Raw genomic sequence first — 20,711 nt, forward strand, 5'->3', positions numbered from 1 at the left:
AGTGACCCCACTAAGATCATCAGTGTCGGAACAGGAAGCCCTCGAAAAAGAGGTCATAAGCCTATTGAACAAAAGGGTCCTCCAGGAGGTTCCCCCACGGGAGAAAGGCAGAGGGTTCTTCTCGCCTCTCTTTCTAGTAACCAAACCAGACGGTACCTTCCGCACAATTATAAATCTAAAGAGGCTAAACGATTGTCAAAAACGAGAAATTCAAAATGGAGTTGCTCAAGTCGACCATCAAAATTCTCTTTCCACATTGCTTCATGGTAGTATTAGATCTCAGCGACGCATGCTATCACGTCCCCATCCACAAAGACTCCCGAGAATACCTCAGACTGGCGGTCTCCATAGGAGGCAAAGTAAGGGAGTTTCAGTACAGGGCCTTGCCATTTGGGATTTCGATAGCTCCGCGAATCTTCATGAAACTGGTAGCAGAGATGATGGCTCACCTATGAGAACAAGATGTTCTAATAGTTCCATATCTGGACGACTTTTTAATAGCGAGCAACTCGTCCCAAAGATGCAGGGAACAGAGGGACAGAGTGATGGCCACTCTACAAAACCTCGGCTGGCTCCTGAACCTGAAAAAATCAAGGCTGGAGCCCAGAAAAGTCCAGGAATTCCTAGGCCTGACTCTGGACTCAAACACCCAGGAGTGTTACCTACCAGATCACAAAAAAGAGAGGATCGCTCAGATGGTAGCAAGAGCGACACAGAACCCTTCCATGACGCTAAGAAAGGCAATGTCGCTATTAGGGTCCCTCTCCGCCTGCCTGCCAGAGGTCCAGTGGGCGCAGCTACATACGAGAGATCACCAATGGGATGTATTAACCAACTAGTTAGCATTAGGAGGTCACTTGGAAGGTCACGTCACACTAAACGCCAAAACTATTCATTCCCTAGCTTGGTGGGGGAACAGAGACAACCTGTCCAAAGGGATTCCCTGGGTGATAAATATCACACACATAATCACCACGGACGCCAGTCCCAAGGGATGGGGAGCACACATGAGCAACAGGGTGGCTCAGGGGGCATGGGGAGGTCAGGAACTAAAAGCCTCCTCGAACCAAAAGGAACTGTTGGCAGTAGGCTACGCCCTAAAACACTTTCTACCGATATTAAGGGGCCATCATGTCCGCATATTTTCAGACAATCGGGTGACTGCGGCCTACATAAATCATCAGGGGGGAACCAGATCCCGAACACTAATGAACACATCCTCCGAAATATTCACGGTAGCCGAGGAAAACCTACTATCCCTATCTGCACTACACATACGGGGAGTAGAGAACCAGACAGCAGACTTTCTAAGTCGCGCCCAGCTACATCAAGGGGAGTGGGTTCTAAAACAGTCCATTTTTCGGAAGATCGTAAAAATGTGGGGGACCCCGGACATAGATTTGTTTGCCGACCACAAAAACAAAATAGTGGAAGCATTTTGTTCCCTAGACCCCAGGGGGAATCCCCGGACCCTGGATGCGTTTATGCTTGCGTGGACACAGGACCTAATGTATACCTTCCCGGCGCCCATTCTCATCCTGACAGTAATAAGGAAAGTCAGAGAAGACAGGGCACGAATGATATTGATAGCCCCGTTTTGGCCAAAAAAAACCTGGTTTTCCTGGCTGAGAATACTGTCAATAACCGACCCCTGGGTTCTACCAGATCTCCCCGACCTTCTGTCCCAAGGTCCCGTGTTACACCCTCGGGCAGTGAACTTTCATTTAACAGCATGGAATTTGAAAGGACACTGCTGAGGGGGAAGGGGTTCTCAGAAAGCCTGGTTTCCACGCTACAAAAGAGTAGAAAACCGATCACAACCAGGGCCTATGGTAGAACTTGGAGGAAATTTCTTTCCAGCTCCGGGGTAAGGGTTCAGGATGGAGTACAAATCGACAAAATTCTCGAATTCTTGCAAAAAGGGTTATAACAGGGGCTGGTGACTAATACGTTGAAGGTACAGGTAGCGTCTCTAGGCGCCCTTTATAACCAGGATGTGGCGGGCAACCCTTGGGTAGCACGGTTTGAGGGCTGCAGCCAGATCTAGACCAATAACCACCCAGAAATTACCATCATGGGATCTAAACCTAGTGTTATCTGCCCTAACAGGGCCCCCATTCGAGCCCATCCAGTCAGCACCCCTGAAAACCTTGTCATTAAAGACTATACTCTTGGTGGCCCTAACATCCGCTCGCAGAGTGAGCGATATTCAAGCCTTGTCAGCGATACCCCCGTTCACTAAAATCTTGGACGATAGTCATATTAAAACCTGACCCAGCATACCTACCTAAGGTATCAACACACTTCCATAGATCACAAGAAGTAGTCCTTCCTTCTGCCCAAACCCTAAGAATAGGGGAGAGGAAAAATTTCACACCCTAGATGTGAAGAGGTGCCTAGTTCAGTACTTAGAGGCCACCAAGGAATGTAGGAAGGAAGGGTCTCTCTTTGTGTGTTTCCAGGGACCTCGGAAGGGACTCAAGGCATCCAAGAGTACCCTAGCAAGGTGGATAAGGGATGCGATTGCCCTGGCGTATTCATCCAGTGGGAATACCATCCCGGAGGGTCTAAAAGCTCACTCTTCAAGGGCAATGGCGACCTCATGGGCAGAAAGATCAGAGGTATCAATAGAGCAGATCTGTAAGGCGGCCACCTGGTCAACACCACCTACCTTTTTCAGGCACTATCGTTTAGATCTAGTCTCTACGTCTGACCTGACCTTCGGGAGAAGGGTCCTTGAGGCGGTGGTCCCTCCCTAAGCTACCAATCTCTGAAATTCTCTCCGTGGTGCTGTCATGGGTGAGAGAGAATAGCTTAGTTACTCACTGATAACGGTGTTTCTCGGAACCCATGACAGCACCCGCTTATTCCCTCCCCTTTCACGTGTGCAGTGAGCACGAGTTAATGTGTGTAAAGTGTTTTTGTTAGACACGAGGCTTCTCCATAATTTGCAATATTTTAATGTTATGTATATACTTTTATTGTTAACTAACCGGGAGACCCTCCGATGCTCTGTAACCAACTGGGGGCGGAGGAGAGGTGCCGCCTTTTTATCTGTAGGTTCCTGTCCTTGATGGGCGGACCCCCTCTCTCCGTGGTGCTGTCATGGGTTCCGAGAAACACCGTTATCGGTGAGTAACTAAGCTATTCCATTTGGCAGAGAGCACACTGTATCTGCCTGTTTTGTCAGCAGCTTTCAACTCAGCTGTGTGCCCATTTATAGCGCTGGTGTGATATTTTGTATTTTTTAGTATATTAGTAGGTGCTGTATTACTTTTTGTTACCTTCACTGAACCATAATCAGGGGACTACTTCTTGTAACTTAAATATCCAACATTTTAAAGATTCTTTTATCAGATTTCACTATGAATATTGCTCATATTCCATAGATCTTTTGGACCCGATGAGGTTAGTGTCTGCTGTATAAAAATGGACTTTGGCGCTTTCGGCGTAATCCTTTTGGAGTTTTCTTGCATTTTATTAAGACGAGTATTTTATGATTTGATTTCTGCTCTAGATGGATTCATAAAAATCTCATTTTAATATCAGTTAAGAGAGGTTTAAAAAAGGATTATATAGCCATTTTGCCACAGATTTTTTATAGTGAGGGCATGTGCACACGGCCAGGTTACTTCTATAATAATTTTTGTTTTAAGCAGAAGATGCTTCAGGAAAAAGCTGATGTGGGTTTTTTTTTTTTTTTGTTTTTTTTTTATAATGTTCTGGAAGTTTTTTTTTTTTTTTTTTTTTTAAATTCCATATTTAACATAGTGAGAGCTTGTAAGTGGAAATACTCCAGGTCTTAGAGATCTATGTAATAATGTTTAGGCTGTGTGCACACGCTGCGGATTAGGTGCGGATTCATCCGCGCGGATTTTGTAAAATCCGCAGGTGAAACCGCAGGTCAAAAGACCTGCAGTTTTACCTGCGGATTGCTCTGCGGTTTTGCCCTGCGGTTTTTCATCTCCTCAATGGAGGAGATGGCAAACCGCAGGAGAATCCGCAGAAAGAATTGACATGTCAATTCTTTCTGCGGATTGAAAACCGCAGATAATCCGCGCGGAAAATTCAGCACCGTCTGCACTGCGGTTTTTGATTCCCATAGGGAATCATGGTACTGTATACCGCAGCAGGTCCACAGCAAAATCCGCAGCGTGTGCACACAGCCTTACAGTTTGTTTTGTGAATCGTTTACGTACCGTATTTGTAAATGGAAAAATACCAAGTATTTGAAGATGCGGCATTGTGCAAACAGTGTAGCTTGCGAGAATCATCAGTAAGTGTTTATTGTCCATCAGAAATGAATACTTTGTTTCTTTTAGGAGGGGCGCACATATGTTGGACGAGAGGATGCTGAATCGGAGCAAGACATCGGTAATCTGATGTGGTCACGTATTCTACTGTCTACTTTTTAATTAAAAGCATTTGGGACAAAGAGCAATAATATTTAGTGCAGCTACCAAGAGCAGGTCTGAGCAGTCGTAGAGTGCTCCGAGATTTTGTTTTGTCAAGTAGAGTTCATAATTATTTGCCCTGCGGCTGCCACCAGTGCCATAATCATGGATATCCTCTTGCCATAAATGAACAAGAGATAGAAAATAGTAGCAAAATTAACTTAATTTTTACTCTTCGCCACGACAGCACCCACTGGAGGTATCGGATCCGCCCATTTGGAACAGGAAACCCTACAGGAAAGATAAAAGGGGCGGTCCGCCTTTCCTCCTCAGTTTTGGTTTCCTGTTCCAAATGGAGCAGGATCCTGCAGGATCTTACCCGGGCCATGCATCCGCCTGTGCGGTCTCCTCGGGAACGGCAGGGGCTGCGGTCCGGAAGCAGCGTCGGGGGAGATTCCGTTTGACGGCTCCCCCCTCGTCTGGTGGCATAGTGGTAATGACCGGGTCCGGGGAGGGCCGCCCGGTCTTACCAGGGAGCGGGCCGGGCCGGTCCGGCATCCGGGGGATCCCCCCCCCCAATCGGTGTGGATATAGCGTGGAGGTGAGGCCATGAGCGTGTGAGTAGCGGTGGCGCGGAAGCCGGCCGGCACCCGACGCTCCTATACCCCGGAAGTAATGGTTGAACTTCCGGGGTAGGATGGCGATGACGCGGCGCATGCGCCCTGTGACAGGACGACTTCCGGGGGCACGACAAGAAGAAAGATAAAACAGCGCTGCATCGTTGGAACCATGTCGTCCCCCGCAGAGTCGCAAACCCCAGCAGGGGATTCAGCTGGGGACAACTCCACCAGGGACCGCAGCGCCAGGACAGAGACTGCCCGCAGGAGCGAGGCAGCAGAAACCCGATCCAGACCGTCTCAGCCATCCGACCCGGTATTAAGCTTCACTGGGTGAGTGTGCAAAGTATATACTCTACCTATTAAGCTAACCTCCTCCCTCCCCCCCCCTCTCTCTTTACCTTTGACCTCTCACTTCAGTCAAAGAAAAAAGAAAAAACTAAACATAAAGAATGCGCATTATGTTCAGATCCTCTCCCTGACTCCTACCCCAAAAAACTCTGCAAACAATGCATGAAAGAGACCAGGCAGGGGTCGACGATATCTTCCAAAGATATCCGAGCCATAATTAGGGAGGAAATACAAGCCATCAACCGCGCCAGCACTCCCGCAGAGTCCAGTCATAAGAAACAGGTCATTGTTAGTTCAGAGTCAGAGGAAGAACAGGAGTTAAACTCCGCATCGTCATCCTCGGAGATGGAAGGACGCGCATGTTTTCCACTGGACAGCGTAGATAACCTTGTAAAAGCGGTTAGAAATACTATGGGATGTGAAGAAGAAAGGGGAGCCCAAACCGCGCAGGACATTGTTTGCGGGATTGGCAGAGAAAAAGAGGAGATAATTTCCGGTGATACCGGCAATTAAGGACCTCATCAAAAGAGAGTGGGAGAAACACGACCAGAGGGGTTTTCTCCCATCAGCTTCAAAACGGAAATACCCGTTCACTGATGAAGATCTATTAAAGTGGACTAAAGTACCAAAGGTGGATGCCGTCATATCCTCCACTTCCAAACAGACCTCGATCCCGGTCGAGGACGCAGGATTGTTAGCAGACCCATTAGACCGAAAGGCTGAATCTTCGCTCAAAAGGTCCTGGGAATCCACCACCGGGGTATTCAAACCCGCAATAGCCAGCACATGTACTGCTAGATCAATGCTGGTATGGCTAGATCAATTAGACCAGCAGATTGAGCAAAGAGTGTCAAGGGAGAAACTGCGTGCAGCCATCCCGTTGATAAGAGGTGCAGCTGCCTTTATGGCAGACGCTTCAGCGGACACCCTAAGACTGGCAGCGAGGTCGGCAGCCCTGGTGAATAACGCCAGACGCGCGCTGTGGATAAAGAGCTGGAAAGGGGATGCACAATCAAAATCCAAAATTAGTGCAACCCCATGCGAGGGTGAGTTCCTCTTTGGAAAAGCCTTAGACGAAATTCTCGCCAAGGCAAAAGAAAGGAAAAAGGCCTTCAGTGATTCTCCCATTCCGTTTTATAGGAAAACCTTTAAAAGACGGCCATTCGGGAGAAGAAGGCAATCGGACAGAACGAACAGATGGGCCACGAAAGACGAAAAGCAGAAGGGTACCATCTTCAGAGGGCCAACATATAGGAGAGATAAAAATTAAAAGTTTAGACCCACCAGTTGGGGGTAGATTAAAATTTTTTTTTACCAAGTGGGAACAAATTACGTTAAACCCATGGATTTTGAACATAATCAAGGAAGGAATAAAGATTGAATTCCTTCGGATCCCCTATGAGTTCTTTGTTATAACTCGCCTTAATTCCTCACTTCAGCAAAAGGCTCTCGAAGACGAGATTCGAGTCCTACTAGCTAAAAAAGTTTTAGTTGACGTCCCTGAGGAACAACAGGGTAGAGGCTTTTACTCTCCCCTGTTTTTGGTGCCTAAACCAGACGGTACGTTTAGAACCATTATTAATTTAAAGAAGCTAAATTCATTTATAAAAAATTATAATTTCAAAATGGAATCAATTAGATCCACTATAAAGCTTCTTTTCCCAAATTGCGTAATGGCAGGGATTGATTTAAAAGATGCTTATTATCATCTCCCTATACACAACAGATTCCAGAAATACCTAAGAGTTGCAGTGGAAGTCGAGGGAAGGATTCGTCATTTCCAATACGCGGCAATGCCCTTCGGGCTTTCCACGGCACCAAGAATATTTACCAAGGTGATGGCAGAAGTGATGGCCTACCTTCGCCAAAAAGACACACTAATTGTGCCATATCTAGACGACTTCCTAATAATTGGGAATTCAGTCAAACAATGTACTGAACGCGTAACTGACGCAATCTCCTCTTTTCAGAGCCTTGGCTGGATCATCAATATCCAAAAGTCCAGACTCGATCCGCAATCTCTCCAGACATTTCTAGGATTTCAACTAGATTCCTTGACCCAGAGATGTCTACTACCTCAGGTAAAAATCACCCTCACAAAACAAAAAATACAAGCAGCTATAGATAAACCATGTGTATCCTTGAGAGAAGCAATGTCACTATTAGGATCACTAAATTCTTGCACCCCGGCAGTCCGGTGGGCCCAGTACCATGTCCGTACGCTACAACACCAGATCCTCCAAGAGGATAAGCGACATAGTGGTCATTTGCAGAGCAAAATAACTCTGTCACAAGAAGTCTTGACTTCCCTAGAGTGGTGGTTAGACGATAACCATTTATGTTCAGGAGTTCCATGGGTTATAGTTCCATCCTGTATCGTAACCACCGATGCCAGTCCCCAGGGCTGGGGAGCCCACATGGAGAATTGGTTTCGTCAGGGAAGGTGGAATAAAGAGGAATGCGATTACTCATCTAATTTAAAAGAACTGACTGCAGTGTTCTATGCTCTATACAACTTCCTTCCGCAGCTCCAACAGAAGCATGTAAGGATCCTGTCGGACAACACCACCACAGTGGCATATATAAACAGACAAGGAGGAACTCGATCAGAGACTCTGATGTCTTCAGCGGCAAGAATTTTAAACTTGGCAGAAAACTATTTTTTGTCCCTCTCGGCCCTTCATATCAGAGGCGAGAGCAATCAAAAGGCAGACTTCCTAAGCCGACACACTCTACGACAAGGAGAGTGGTGCCTCAATCGGAAGGTCTTCAGGGACATAGTAGCCTCATGGGGACAACCCGAGGTGGACCTTTTCGCCACAAAGGAGAACAGGCAGATAAAAACATTTGCCTCCCTATCTCCGTCAGATCACCCAGACATACTGGACGCCTTTCTAGCTCCATGGAATTTCAACCTGGCGTATGCGTTCCCTCCATTGATCCTCCTACCTCAAGTAATTCGGAAGATCAGAGACGACAAAGCAAGAATAATCTTAATAGCACCGTTCTGGCCAAAAAGACCGTGGTTTTCGTGGCTGCAGATTATGTCAATAACAGATCCTTGGATCCTTCCGACTGCCAATCTACTCTCCCAAGGCCCCTTTTTCCACCCTCAAGTGCTCAGCTTGCACTTGACAGCGTGGAATTTGAGAGGCAGTTATTGAGGACAAGAGGATTCTCGGAGTCCTTAATTACTACACTACTACAAAGTAGAAAACAGTCCACAACCCAAATTTACACTAGAATATGGAAAAAATTTCTTCAATTCCATACAGTACCTCATACAGCAGAGGTTCCGATAATCCCAATCTTGGAATTTCTGCAGAAGGGGAAAGACTTAGGCTTAGCAGTAAATACACTGAGAGTACAAATATCGGCATTAGGAGCACTATATGGCCATAATATAGCAGGCAACAAGTGGATAACTCGTTTCATTACAGCATGTGAACGAATAGCTCCAATCCACATACCCTCCGTCCCTACATGGGATCTAAATCTGGTCTTAGACGCCCTAACGGTAGACCCCTTTGAGCCGATCGACACAATACCCTTCAAATACTTAGCACTTAAAATGGCCCTCTTAGTATCACTGACCTCAGCTAAAAGAGTGGGTGATATCCAGGCCTTGTCAATAGATCCACCTTTTTTCCAAGAATACCAAGACAGATTGGTATTAAAACCAGACCCTGCCTACCTGCCAAAAGTGGTAACAAAATACCATAGATCTCAGGAGATACTCCTCCCAACCTTCTATAAAAATCCCTCTACTCCGGAAGAGCAGAAGTTCCATACTCTGGACGTCAAAAGAACTGTCCTAAAATGTATTGAGAGGTCCAACAGTTGGAGGCAGAGTAGGGCCCTATTTGTTTCATTTCAGGGCTGTAAGAAGGGGTATGGAGTCACGAAGAGCACCATTTCCCGGTGGATCAGAGAGGCCATTCGTTTAGCCTACTCCGCAAAAAATGAAGATCCTCCAGGGAACATCAGGGCGCATTCCACCAGGGCAATGGCAACCTCTTGGGCGGAAAAGGGAGATGTTCCGATTGAAACTATATGTAAGGCGGCAGTTTGGTCATCCCCTTCTACCTTCTATAACCACTACAGACTTGATCTTTCATCAACCTCTGACTTAAGCTTTGGCAGGACTATCCTTGGCACGGTGGTCCCACCCAGGTGATGGTCTCTAGAATCTCTCCAGTGGGTGCTGTCGTGGCGAAGAGTAAAAAGCCGGATTACTTACCGGTAATGCTCTTTTAATGAGTCCACGACAGCACCCGTTCACTTCCCCCCCTAAGGATATCAATAGTTAAAGTATATTAACCAAATAATGGATAAGAAAGATGTTAAAATAAGAGAACATTGCCTAATCCTTGGCGGTCCTTCTGGTACTCTGAAACGAAAAACTGAGGAGGAAAGGCGGACCGCCCCTTTTATCTTTCCTGTAGGGTTTCCTGTTCCAAATGGGCGGATCCGATACCTCCAGTGGGTGCTGTCGTGGACTCATTAAAAGAGCATTACCGGTAAGTAATCCGGCTTATCTCTCTAAAGAGATTAAAAAAATAAAAAATAAATGTGTGTGTATATATGTGTGTATATAATATGTATGTGTGTATAATATGTATGCGGATGTGTGTGTGTATGTGTGTGTGTATATATATGTGTGTGTGTGTGTGTGTATATATATATATATATATATATATATATATATGTGTGTATGTGTATATATATATATATATATATATATATATATATGTGTGTGTGTATAATATGTATGCGTGTGTGTGTGTGTGTATATATATATATATATATATATATATATATATATATATATATATATATATGCGTGTGTGTATAATATGTATGTGTGTATATATGTGTGTGTGTATATATTATACTGTATATATCATATAAAATTTATGATTAAAAAAAATCTCTTCATAGAGATAATTAGGTTGACACGCGCGCGCACACACACACTTTGATTACTACCTACGTAATTCAACTCGGCGTTCATGTGATCGTAAATCACAAATTGCTGAGAGGAGCCTTGAAGAAGGAAGCGTTCTAAATGTCAAAATGAGCTCTCTTTTGGATTTTCCGTTAACTCACGCTGCCTAAAAGGCAAACTGTGAAATTTCTTTCATGAAACCTGATTGCAAAACAATTATTTTGGCCATTAAGAGGAAAAAAAATGCCCCCAAGGTGGTGTCCATGTCCTTTTAATCTGTAGGAGATACTTTTTGGATATTTAATGCTAGCGTTATTGATACGATTTGTCCATGTGAATTTCAGTTCTGCACGGTCTCGATCTGGAAAGTGAACATTGCATCTTTGAAAATCTTAATGGCAGAGTGACCTTAATACCCCTGAATGCAGCCCAGTGCTCAGTGAATGGAATCCAGATCCTTGAGGCAACTCCGCTCAACCAAGGTAAGATCCAGGTTTACTCTGAACACTTTGGTGTGTATGTAAACTTTTAATGGAATAATATCCTTATCACCGTTTGCTCTCTTTATGGTTAGAACGCCACTTGAAACATAAGAAAGGGTGGTCTTTTGTGTTTGGTTTTTTTTCTTTTTTTTAAGTTACTAGCATTCTATACTTAGGCTGTGTTCACACACAGTGTTTTTTTTAGCGGTTTTTACTGCGGTTTTCACTATAAAACCGCGAAAAATAAGCGTCGCAGTCATTTCTATGCATTTTGCACTTTGTGCACATTGATGCGTTTTTTACCGCGAAAAAACGCATCGCGGTAAAAACCGCAGCATGCTAATTAATTTTGCGGATTTTTCCGCAGTTTTAGCTTCTTCCATGCGGTTTGAAACCGCTGCGGAAAAAACCGCATCAAAAACGCATCAAAACCGCCGCGGAAAAATAGGTGCGGTTTCTGGGAAGGGATTCAGGTTTTTGAGCAGAAATTTTCTGCAACGTGTGCACTTAGCCTACAAGGAGTTATTCCCATCTCCAAGATCCTATCCCAATAAAGAAGTAGTTGTATTAATATTAGCAAGTGCCTCCAGTTAGAAATGTGGTGTAGTTCTCCTGATGCACTCTGTCGCTTACCCCATGTGCAGGGCAGTGCCGTCACTTAGGTAAGACCATGTGACCGTTTCTTTCCCATTGGTTCTTTTTTATTATGAATCTGAATTTGGACTCTAGTGATTACATAATACCCCGCAGTTGCTTTATCTGTGACATTTTGTATGAATTTTAGCTGTAGAAAATAAATTGTTTTCTTGACTAGTGCCCCAATCCGTCCATTGCCTGCAGTAATGTCATGCTGCTGTAGTGTACTGACAGTCCACTTTTCTACATGTTAGATGTGGCAGCCAGGCTGGGAGCTTTGGAGCGACTCGAGTATGTGCCGTGACGGCCACTAGTAAACCCGCAGCAGACATTTTTTTATAGAAGTTGGTGTTTTCTTGCAGCCTGGATCAGTCTTCTCGGTGTTTACAGCTTTATACGACTCGCTGCGTTGTCACGTTTGTCTGAAGCTTCTCTTTTATTATAATAGAGAGGAAAAAGTGAATTTTCGGGCTTTTATTACAATGCATTTGGAATAGAAAATGTCCTCTATGTAATGGATGGTCTACCTCTTAATGTGTCGTATCCGTTCGGCAGGTGACAAGGTTGTACCCGTCAGGTTGGCTGTTAATGACACACACTGCAGTTACCTGCGGCCCCGACTATACCTGACTTCTCTGTCGTTTTCATTATTCTTGCTCTGGTGACTTAGACTTGTTGGTTGTCAGAGCCTTTTGTAGCCACTGCTCAGTCTGCGGACGAGATGCATTTTGCGTGTGTCTGTGCTGAGAAGATGCACAATCAGGTTTATGATTTTTTTGTTATAGCCAAAGTATTGTATACCCAAGCTATATATTATAGTATGTGTAAATCTCCTTAGTTATAGGTACAGTTTTAACTTAAAGGGAATCTGTCACTAGGTTTTTGCAGCTCTGTCTGAGAGCAGCTTGATGTGGGGGCAGAGATCCTGATTCCAGTGATGTATTACTCGCCTTACTGGGTGCTGAAGTTTTGATTAAAACGGTTTTGCCTGCTGCAGACTTTGCAGTTCTCGGAATGCTGAATTATAACTAACCCCGCCCACACCGCTGATTGGCAGTTTTCAGCCTATGCACAGTGTACACAAAAAGCTGCCAATCCGTGGTGAGGATGGGGTGCAGGTTTACTAGTTCTCTTGTAGTAATATGCTGATAAAATCACGAATTTATCTAAACTACACTAGGCAGCCCAGTAAGTGACACATCGATGGAATCCGTTTCTTGGTCACTACTGTCCATTATGCTGCCCTCAGCGCAGGTGCCAGAAACCTGGTAACAGATTCTTTCTAAAGCGAACCCGTTCAGCAGGATTGTGTCGAGTAACCTACAGTGTTACCAGAGGCATACATGGAGTGATAAAAAGAATATATATATTCTGGTGCACTGACCCAGTGTCATCCGCCATGGATCCATCACAGGTTGCTTTATTGGTCTGCACCAGCACCACTAGTCCCCTGCTAGCACAGACCACCACAGCAGATAACCCTTTTAGGCTGTGTGCCCACGTTGCGTTTTTTTAAGCATTTTTGCCGCGATTTTCGCCGCAAAAACGCTTAAAAAACTCATACTGAACGCACCCCATGCATTCCTATGGCATTCCGCACATGCTGTGCTAATGATGCGTTTTTTTTCCGCAGCGGAATCGCATCGCGTAAAAAAAGCAGCATGCTCATTCTTTTTACGGAATCGCCGCGATTCTGCCAAGAATTGCCGCGATTTCGCACCCATAGGAATGCATGAGATCTGCTTACTTCCCGCATGTGGCTATGCCCACCATGCGCAAAGTGAGTGGCTCAAGTGCGGATGGTACCCATGGCCTGGAGGAGAGGAAACTGTCCTCCAGGCCCTGGGTACCATATCCCTGTAAAAAAAGAATTAAAAAAAAATAAAAATTGCGTTATATTCACCTTCCGGCGTCCCGCGCAGCCTTCCCAGGCCTCAGCGATGCTCACGTTCCCAGTAATGCCTTGCGAGTCCTTTGATGATGTCACGGTCCCGCGATACTGTAGCTGTCCCTATTCCTCGCGAGACCGCTACAGTAACGCGAGACCTCATGTCATCAATGGTCTCACAATGGGAACGGGAGCATCGCTGAGGCTTGGGAAGGCTGCGCGGGACGTCGGAAGGTGAGAATATCACGATTTTTTTTTTTTTTTTTTTTTTTTTTTTTTAGTATTTTTAACATTCTATCTTTTACTATTGATGCCACATAGGCAGCCTCAATAGTAAAAAGCTGGTCACACTTGTCAAACACTATGTTTGACGAGTGTGACCAACCTGTCAATCACATTGATTTGAAGCATCGCTTGGAAAGTGGTTGAATTCTGCATGCGAAAATCGCGGGAAAAACACGAACATAATCGCGGAAAAATGCCATAACCGTGAAAAAATCGCGGAAAAACGTGCGTTTTCTGTGAAGGAGTCCGGTTTCAGGTGTCAGGTTTTAAACCCTACGTGGGCACATAGCCTTAAAATGTTTTTTTAATACAGACCAGACAACAACTTTAAAATGCTAACTATAGATATTAATGGTGAATTGCAAGGTACGGGAAAAACGGAATGCCTCACTGTGTCAATGTGCTTGGTAGCCTTGAATTTGCCAGCAGCGATCCAAAAAATTCTGTCTGATTTTCGGATCACAATGAAAGGAAAAAAAAAAATTGTCGGATCACACAGCTGAATAATAAAAAAACAATTCTTCTTTATTTCACACCATCATAAAAACGTGTAGATATATCCACAAATAGATAAAACAGAGTCCCATTCTATGACTAAGGGCTGATAGCCAGAAACGTGTAAGAATGTGACTCTGTTTTTATCCAATTGTGGATATATCTACACATTTTTATGATGGTGTGAAATAAAGAAGAATTGTTTTTTATTATTCAGCTGTGTGATCCGACAATTTTTTTTTCCCCCTCATTTATGGTGAATTCACATTACACTGGTGCAAATCGTATTTTTTTTTGCCACAGCAGTTGTAAAATTCATGCAAGACCACAACATTTCTCCATGGTTGTGATGTAATGAACTGTGATTTGACTGCTTGGTGTGACACTTACCTAGTGAGTTTTACACTCCACAATCATTATTTAGCCATTAATGATGCACAAAGCAATATTACCGGTGTTCCCTTGTAGTATATGATAAGGCTCGGACTAACTCGTAGGTGGACAGCTCAATCCTCTGGTAGGCCACTGTGTAGGAGATGGTTCACCACCCTAATACATGAGCAGTAATTGGCGTAGCACTTTGGATTCACTGTGTACAAGGAAAGGTGGCATCAGATCATTCATTTAACAGACCACTCAGCTGCTTATATCACTAGATGGAGGCTCGATGCTATCGCATCGGGAGGGCGGTAATGTCACGATGGGGGCAGGCTTTGCAGCGTTGAGAATCTCTCCCCCATGTGCTCACCCACCTATCCACTCTCTTTCCTCATGTGCTGACTTCTCCCGTCTGTGCTCTCTTCTTTGACCTGTCTACCCTATGTGATATCCCCCTTGTATGCTGTCTCTCTCCTTCCTGTGCTGTGTTCTCCCCTCGTGCTGTCCTATTTGAGCTGTCTCCCCCCTGTGCTCTGTCTCTCTCACCCCTGTGTCTGACCATGTACATAACATACCACAGCTCCTGGCCAGTCGAGGAAACAAAACACAATACTGACATTACAGCAGGAAATCGCGGAGGATACATTTTGTGAGGTAAAATATTGTTTAAAAGCTCTCAGTGAAATATTTTACCTCACAAAATGAATCCTCTGTGATCCCCTGCTGTAATGTCAGTATTGTCTTTTGCTTCCTCCCCTGCCCAGGAGATGTGGTATGCTCCATACACGGTCAGACACTGACAATTTTTAAAATTAACTTTTGTTCGAGGGAAAACCCCTTTAATGTGATCGGCTTCCTCTGCCTGTAGACACATTGCACATATGCTGCTGAAATCAGCCGAATGATTCACTGCGCCTGCGTGGAATTCCCGCAGGCGCAGTGCGATGGTGTTCTGCTGGTGGTACCATGCAAGAGGCTGTGGGAGTGTGTGTGTACGGCATATAAAGTGTGTGTGGTGCAACGGTGTTCCGCTGGTGGTACCGCGCAAGAGGCTGTGAGAGTGTGTGTGTTTGGTGCGACGGTGTTCCGCTGGTGGTACCGCGCAATAGGTTGATGTAATGATACTACGAAAGTCTCACCTTCAAAGTACCTTTCTAGAACTTTCCATTCACGCACACAGTGAGAGAAAGTGAAACCGGGAGGCTGCATAAAAGCACCGGCCAGAGGCACGCCGGTGCGCAGCCATGTCGTCAGCAAATGACCCGGTTTCGCTTCTCGAGGGGCAGCTAGGAGAATCCTCTCAAAGCGGTACTCGGAGAAATAGCAACACCAGAAGGAGCATCAGCTCCAGAAGAGAGACCAGCGGACGCTCTAGTCAGAGCGAGGCTTCGGAAAAGAAGCGGAAGAAAGCACCTCGTTCCTCAACTCAGCCTGAGCCTGGAGCCCCACAGCCAGTATTGAGCGGACGAAATTCACAGGTGAGTGTTTTGGGTCAAGCTCTTAGCTGATGGCGTTCCGTTCTCCTTTCTGTTTATTTACCCTTAGGCCAAAAGAACGGAGAAAAATAAACACAGGGAATGTGCATTATGCTCCCAGCCCCTCCCAGATGGTCACCCTAAACGGTTATGTCAATTGTGTATTGATCAAACACTGCGGGAGGAGTCCTCCGGTAGAAAGGAGGATATTCGTATGATTATCAGAGAAGAACTACAGGCCTTAGGCGGAGCTAGTAGTTATGGTGGACAGATCTCCGTTAGAGGAGTAAGGTCACCGACATCGGGGTCACCTTCGGAGGCTGGGGAATTGGATTCGGATAAGTCTCAGGAATGCCTAACCTCGGAAGAAGAAGAGCAGGCTTGCTTTCCCACTGACAGCGTGAACAATTTGGTCAGATCCGTGCGGAATACCATGGGGTTATGTGACGTTAAAGAACCCAAAACCCCGCAGGAGATTATGTTCGCGGGCATCGCCCAAAAGAAAATCAAAGCCTTCCCCGTAGTACCAGCTATTAAAGAACTGGTAAAAAAGGAATGGGAAAGACAGGGGCTAAGAGCATTCATCCCCTTAGCTTCCAAACGAAAATACCCCTTTGATGATGACGAGCTGGCGTCTTGGTCTAAGCCTCCCAAGGTGGATGCAGCAGTGGCCTCCACCTCCCGCCGATCTTCCCTACCAGTAGAAGACGCAGGATCATTGTCTGATCCACTAGACCGCAAAGCAGACACCTTCCTCAGATGGTCTTGGGAGGCATGCATAGGGGCCTTTAAGCTGGCTATAGCAGCCACTTGCACGGCAAGGTCCATGATAGTATGGTTGGACGAACTGGAGGATAAAATAGAGTGGAGCGTCTAGAGATAAGCTTCTTTCCTCCAATTCCCCTAATTAAGGGGGCAGCCGCCTTCCTATCCGACGCCTCAGCTGACTCCCTCCGTCTATCTGCCAGAACGGCGGGTTTAACCAACACAACCCGAAGGGCCCTATGGTTGAAGGGGTGGAGAGGTGACGTACAAACTAAAACTAAACTCTGTACTATGCCGTGTCAGGGTAAGTACCTGTTTGGCACACAGTTGGATGACATCCTAACAAAAGCGGGGGAGAGGAAGAAAGGATTCCCTAAACCATACATTCCCTTTAACAGGAGAGCCTTCAGGAAGCCTCCATTTGGGAAGAAAAAGGATTTCAGATCCCAGGAATGTTGGGGTAATAAAGATGCCAAACAGAGAGGCAACTTATTTGGAAAGCGTCCCTTTAGGCCAGGGGACAGGTTCCGGTAGCGATAAAACACCAGTAGGTGGCAGGCTACTAAAATATAGTCATCAGTGGCAGAAAATAACATCGAACTCTTGGGCAATTAATATCGTGTCATCCGGCCTAAGGCTAGAGTTTGTTCGGTGCCCACCGAACTCCTTCCTATTGACTTCCCTGAAGTCCCCAGCGCAACAGCAAGCCTTGGAAATAGAGATAACGGGGCTCTTGTCTAAACAGGTTCTGATAGAACTGCCAAAAGAAGAGTGGGGAACGGGATTCTATTCTCCCCTATTTTTAGTACCTAAGCCGGATGGTTCCTTTAGAACGATAATTAATTTAAAAAAGCTTAATTCATTTCTAAGGCTGCGTGCCTTTAAAATGGAATCGATACGCTCAGCAATTAAAAACTTGTTTCCTAGGTGCTATATGGCAGTATTGGGCCTAAAAGATGCCTATTATCATCTCCCCATATACAGAGGGCACCAGAAGTTCCTTCGTGTGGCAGTCTTGATAAAGGAAAACTGAAAGAAAAAGAGCGCAATAGGGTCTTACCCGCGCAAATGAGAAAATAGAACAATAAATTATACTCACCCTGTGTAGGAGAGTATTAGGCATAAAGGAACAAAGTCAGCTTGCTGCACATCCAAATGACCACGCCGTGGCCATAAATCATCAGATTCAAAGAAGGAATTTTTATGGATTAACCTTGCGCTGCCAGACCATCACTCCTCACAAGTTGTGTGCTTTCAAACATTTAATTCCCAACGCGTTTCAAAGTTAAAAACTTCTTCCTCAGGGGATGACATGTCATCCCTGAGGAAGAAGTTTTTAACTTTGAAACGCGTTGGGAATTAAATGTTTTAAAGCACACAACTTGTGAGGAGTGATGGTCTGGCAGTGCACGGTTAATCCATAAAAATTCCTTCTTTGAGTCTTGATAAAGGGCCAGATATGACACTTCCAGTTCACGGCGATGCCGTTTGGATTATCCATGGCACCTCGCGTTTTTACCAAGCTGATGCTAGAGGTGATGTCGTACTTAAGGCTAAATGACACCTTAATAGTCCCGTACTTGGATGACCTGCTTATAGTGGGAGATTCGGTATCCCAATGCGAAGGAAGAGTAGCTAACATAATCTCATCCCTGCAGACACTAGGATGGCTGGTCAACTGGGGAAAGTCCAGACTGCAACTGGTAACCTGTCAGACGTTCCTGGGCCTTCAAGTAGACTCTGTAAGTCAGAGATGTTTCTTACCAGAAATAAAAACACGAACCTTGATTAACAAAGTACGGATGGTGTGCGATAAGAGCTCGATAACCTTGCGAGAGGGTATGTCCTTATTAGGCTCCCTAATATGCATTCCGGCGGTACAATGGGCCCAATTCCATTCCAGAAAATTGCAGTGGGCCATTTTACGAGAAACAGAGCGGCTACACGGGCGGTTGAATGGGAGAATATCCCGATCACCGGAGGTAATCAGCTCTTTAAGGTTAAACCCTAGCAATCTAACAGGAGGTGTTCCATGGTGGATTATCCCCTCTAGAGTGGTTACCACGGACGCTAACCCCTCGGGATGGGGAGCCCATCTAGAGAAAACATGGTTCAGGGTTGGTGGTCCGAACTCGAAACAGAGAGCTCATCTAATATGAGGGAGCTAAAAGCGATATATTTTGCTATATCTAAATTTCTTCCGCAGCTGAAAGGTACTCACACGAGAATCCAAACAGACAACATCACCTCAGTGGCATACATAAACCGGCAAGGAGGTACGCGATCAGGACCACTCATGTCTATCGTGGAGGATATTCTAGAGATGGCCAAATTACATCTCCACTCCTTAACCGCCACCCACATCAGAGGAATAGAAAATTCCAGAGCGGACTATCTCAGTCGCCAAACTTTACACCAAGGAGAGTGGGTTCTCAGCCAACACATCTTCAAAATGATAACTGCCAGATGGGGCAAACCAGACATAGATCTGTTCGCGACAAGAGCCAACAGACGCGTAGAAAAGTTCGCTTCGCTGTACAGGGAGGACAATCCAGACGTCCTCATTGCCCTGCAGATACCCTGGACATTTCTACAGGCCTACGCCTTCCCTCCTATGATATTGCTACCGACAGTGATCAGGAAGATAAGGGAAGAGGGGGCAAGGGTAATCCTAATAGCCCCTTTGTGGCCCAAGAGGCCGTGGTTTTCATGGTTGAGAGCGATGTCGATAACCGACCCATGGATCCTCCCGCTACATCGGGACCTTCTCTCCCAGGGACCCTGCCACCATCCCCGAATCAAATCCTTGCACCTAGCGGCATGGAATTTGAAAGGAGGCTATTAAAATTAAGAGGATTCTCAAATAATCTTATTAATACGCTACTAGAGAGTAGAAAGGCGTCCACAACAAAAATTTACGTAAAAATCTGGAAGAAATTCTTAACCTTTCACACCGCAAAGCTTTCCAGTGAGGTGCCCATTAGGGCTATTCTAGAATTCCTGCAGAATTCATAGTTCAAGGTTCATGTATCTGCTCTAGGGGCCTTATATAATCATAATGTGGCAGGCAATAGATGGGTAACCCGATTTATTTCAGCTTGTCAGAGGGCGACTCCAGTCCACATCCCTCAGGTGCCTATGTGGGACCTTAACTTGGTCTTAGATTCATTAACTCAGGCCCCTTTCGAACCTATGCACCTGGCATCATTAAAATACCTTTCATTTAAAACTGCCCTATTGATAGCCCTAGTCTCGGCGAGAAGGGTAGGTGATCTCCAGGCACTATCGGTAGATCCCCCATTCCTGTCAATAAGTCATGACAAACTGGTGTTAAAAACAGACCCGTCCTATCTCCCCAAGAGTGCTACTAGATTTCATAGAGCCCAAGAGGTCTGCCTTCCCTCCTTCTATGAGAACCCAGGGACACCAGAAGAAGCTAGATTTCACACACTAGATGTCAGAAGAGCAGTCCTAACCTACTTAGATACAACCAGCCCCTGGAGGCAGAGTAGGTCTCTTTTTATTTCCTTCTAGGGTAACAAGAAAGGGTCTGGAGTTACGAGAAGCACGCTGTCCAGGTGGATCAGAGATGCGATCACGGTGGCATATTCGGCAAAGGGAGAAGACCTTCCACAGGGAGTAAAAGCGCATTCTGCTCGAGCCATGTCATCCTCCTGGGCAGAGAGAGCAGGCGTTCCAATTGAGCTAATATGTAAGGCTGCAACTTGGTCTTCTCTATCTACATTTTATAACCATTATAGACTAGACTTATCATTCTCTGATGACTTAACCTTCGGTAGAGCAGTCCTTAGCACGGTGTACCCTCCCTAATGACTATCTCTGAAAGTCTCTCAGTGGGTGCTGTCGTGGCGAAGAGAAAAAAACGGATTACTTACCGGTAATACTCTTTTGTAGAGCCCACAGCAGCACCCGTTCACTTCCCTCCCTTAATTTAGAACTCACACGTGGTTCTCCTTGGTGGTGGGAAAGAGAAAAA

General features: G+C 45.5%; 1 protein-coding gene across 7 annotated transcripts in view; it reads left to right on the top strand.

The window, feature by feature from the left end:
• KIF16B (kinesin family member 16B) overlaps positions 1 to 20,711 on the top strand; it is a 538,624-nt gene that overhangs the window by 159,173 nt on the left and 358,740 nt on the right. For all 7 annotated transcript variants that reach the window (XM_073553802.1, XM_073553803.1, XM_073553806.1 and 4 more), the window contains exons 14-15: positions 4,323 to 4,374; positions 10,655 to 10,792. In XM_073553802.1, coding sequence (XP_073409903.1) covers positions 4,323 to 4,374; positions 10,655 to 10,792 — 190 coding nt within the window. The remainder of the gene's footprint in view (positions 1 to 4,322; positions 4,375 to 10,654; positions 10,793 to 20,711) is intronic.

This window comes from Dendrobates tinctorius, unplaced genomic scaffold, assembly GCF_039654945.1.
Source record: "Dendrobates tinctorius isolate UK_male_01 unplaced genomic scaffold, ASM3965494v1 ptg000203l, whole genome shotgun sequence".
Classification (NCBI taxonomy): Eukaryota; Metazoa; Chordata; class Amphibia; order Anura; family Dendrobatidae; genus Dendrobates; species Dendrobates tinctorius.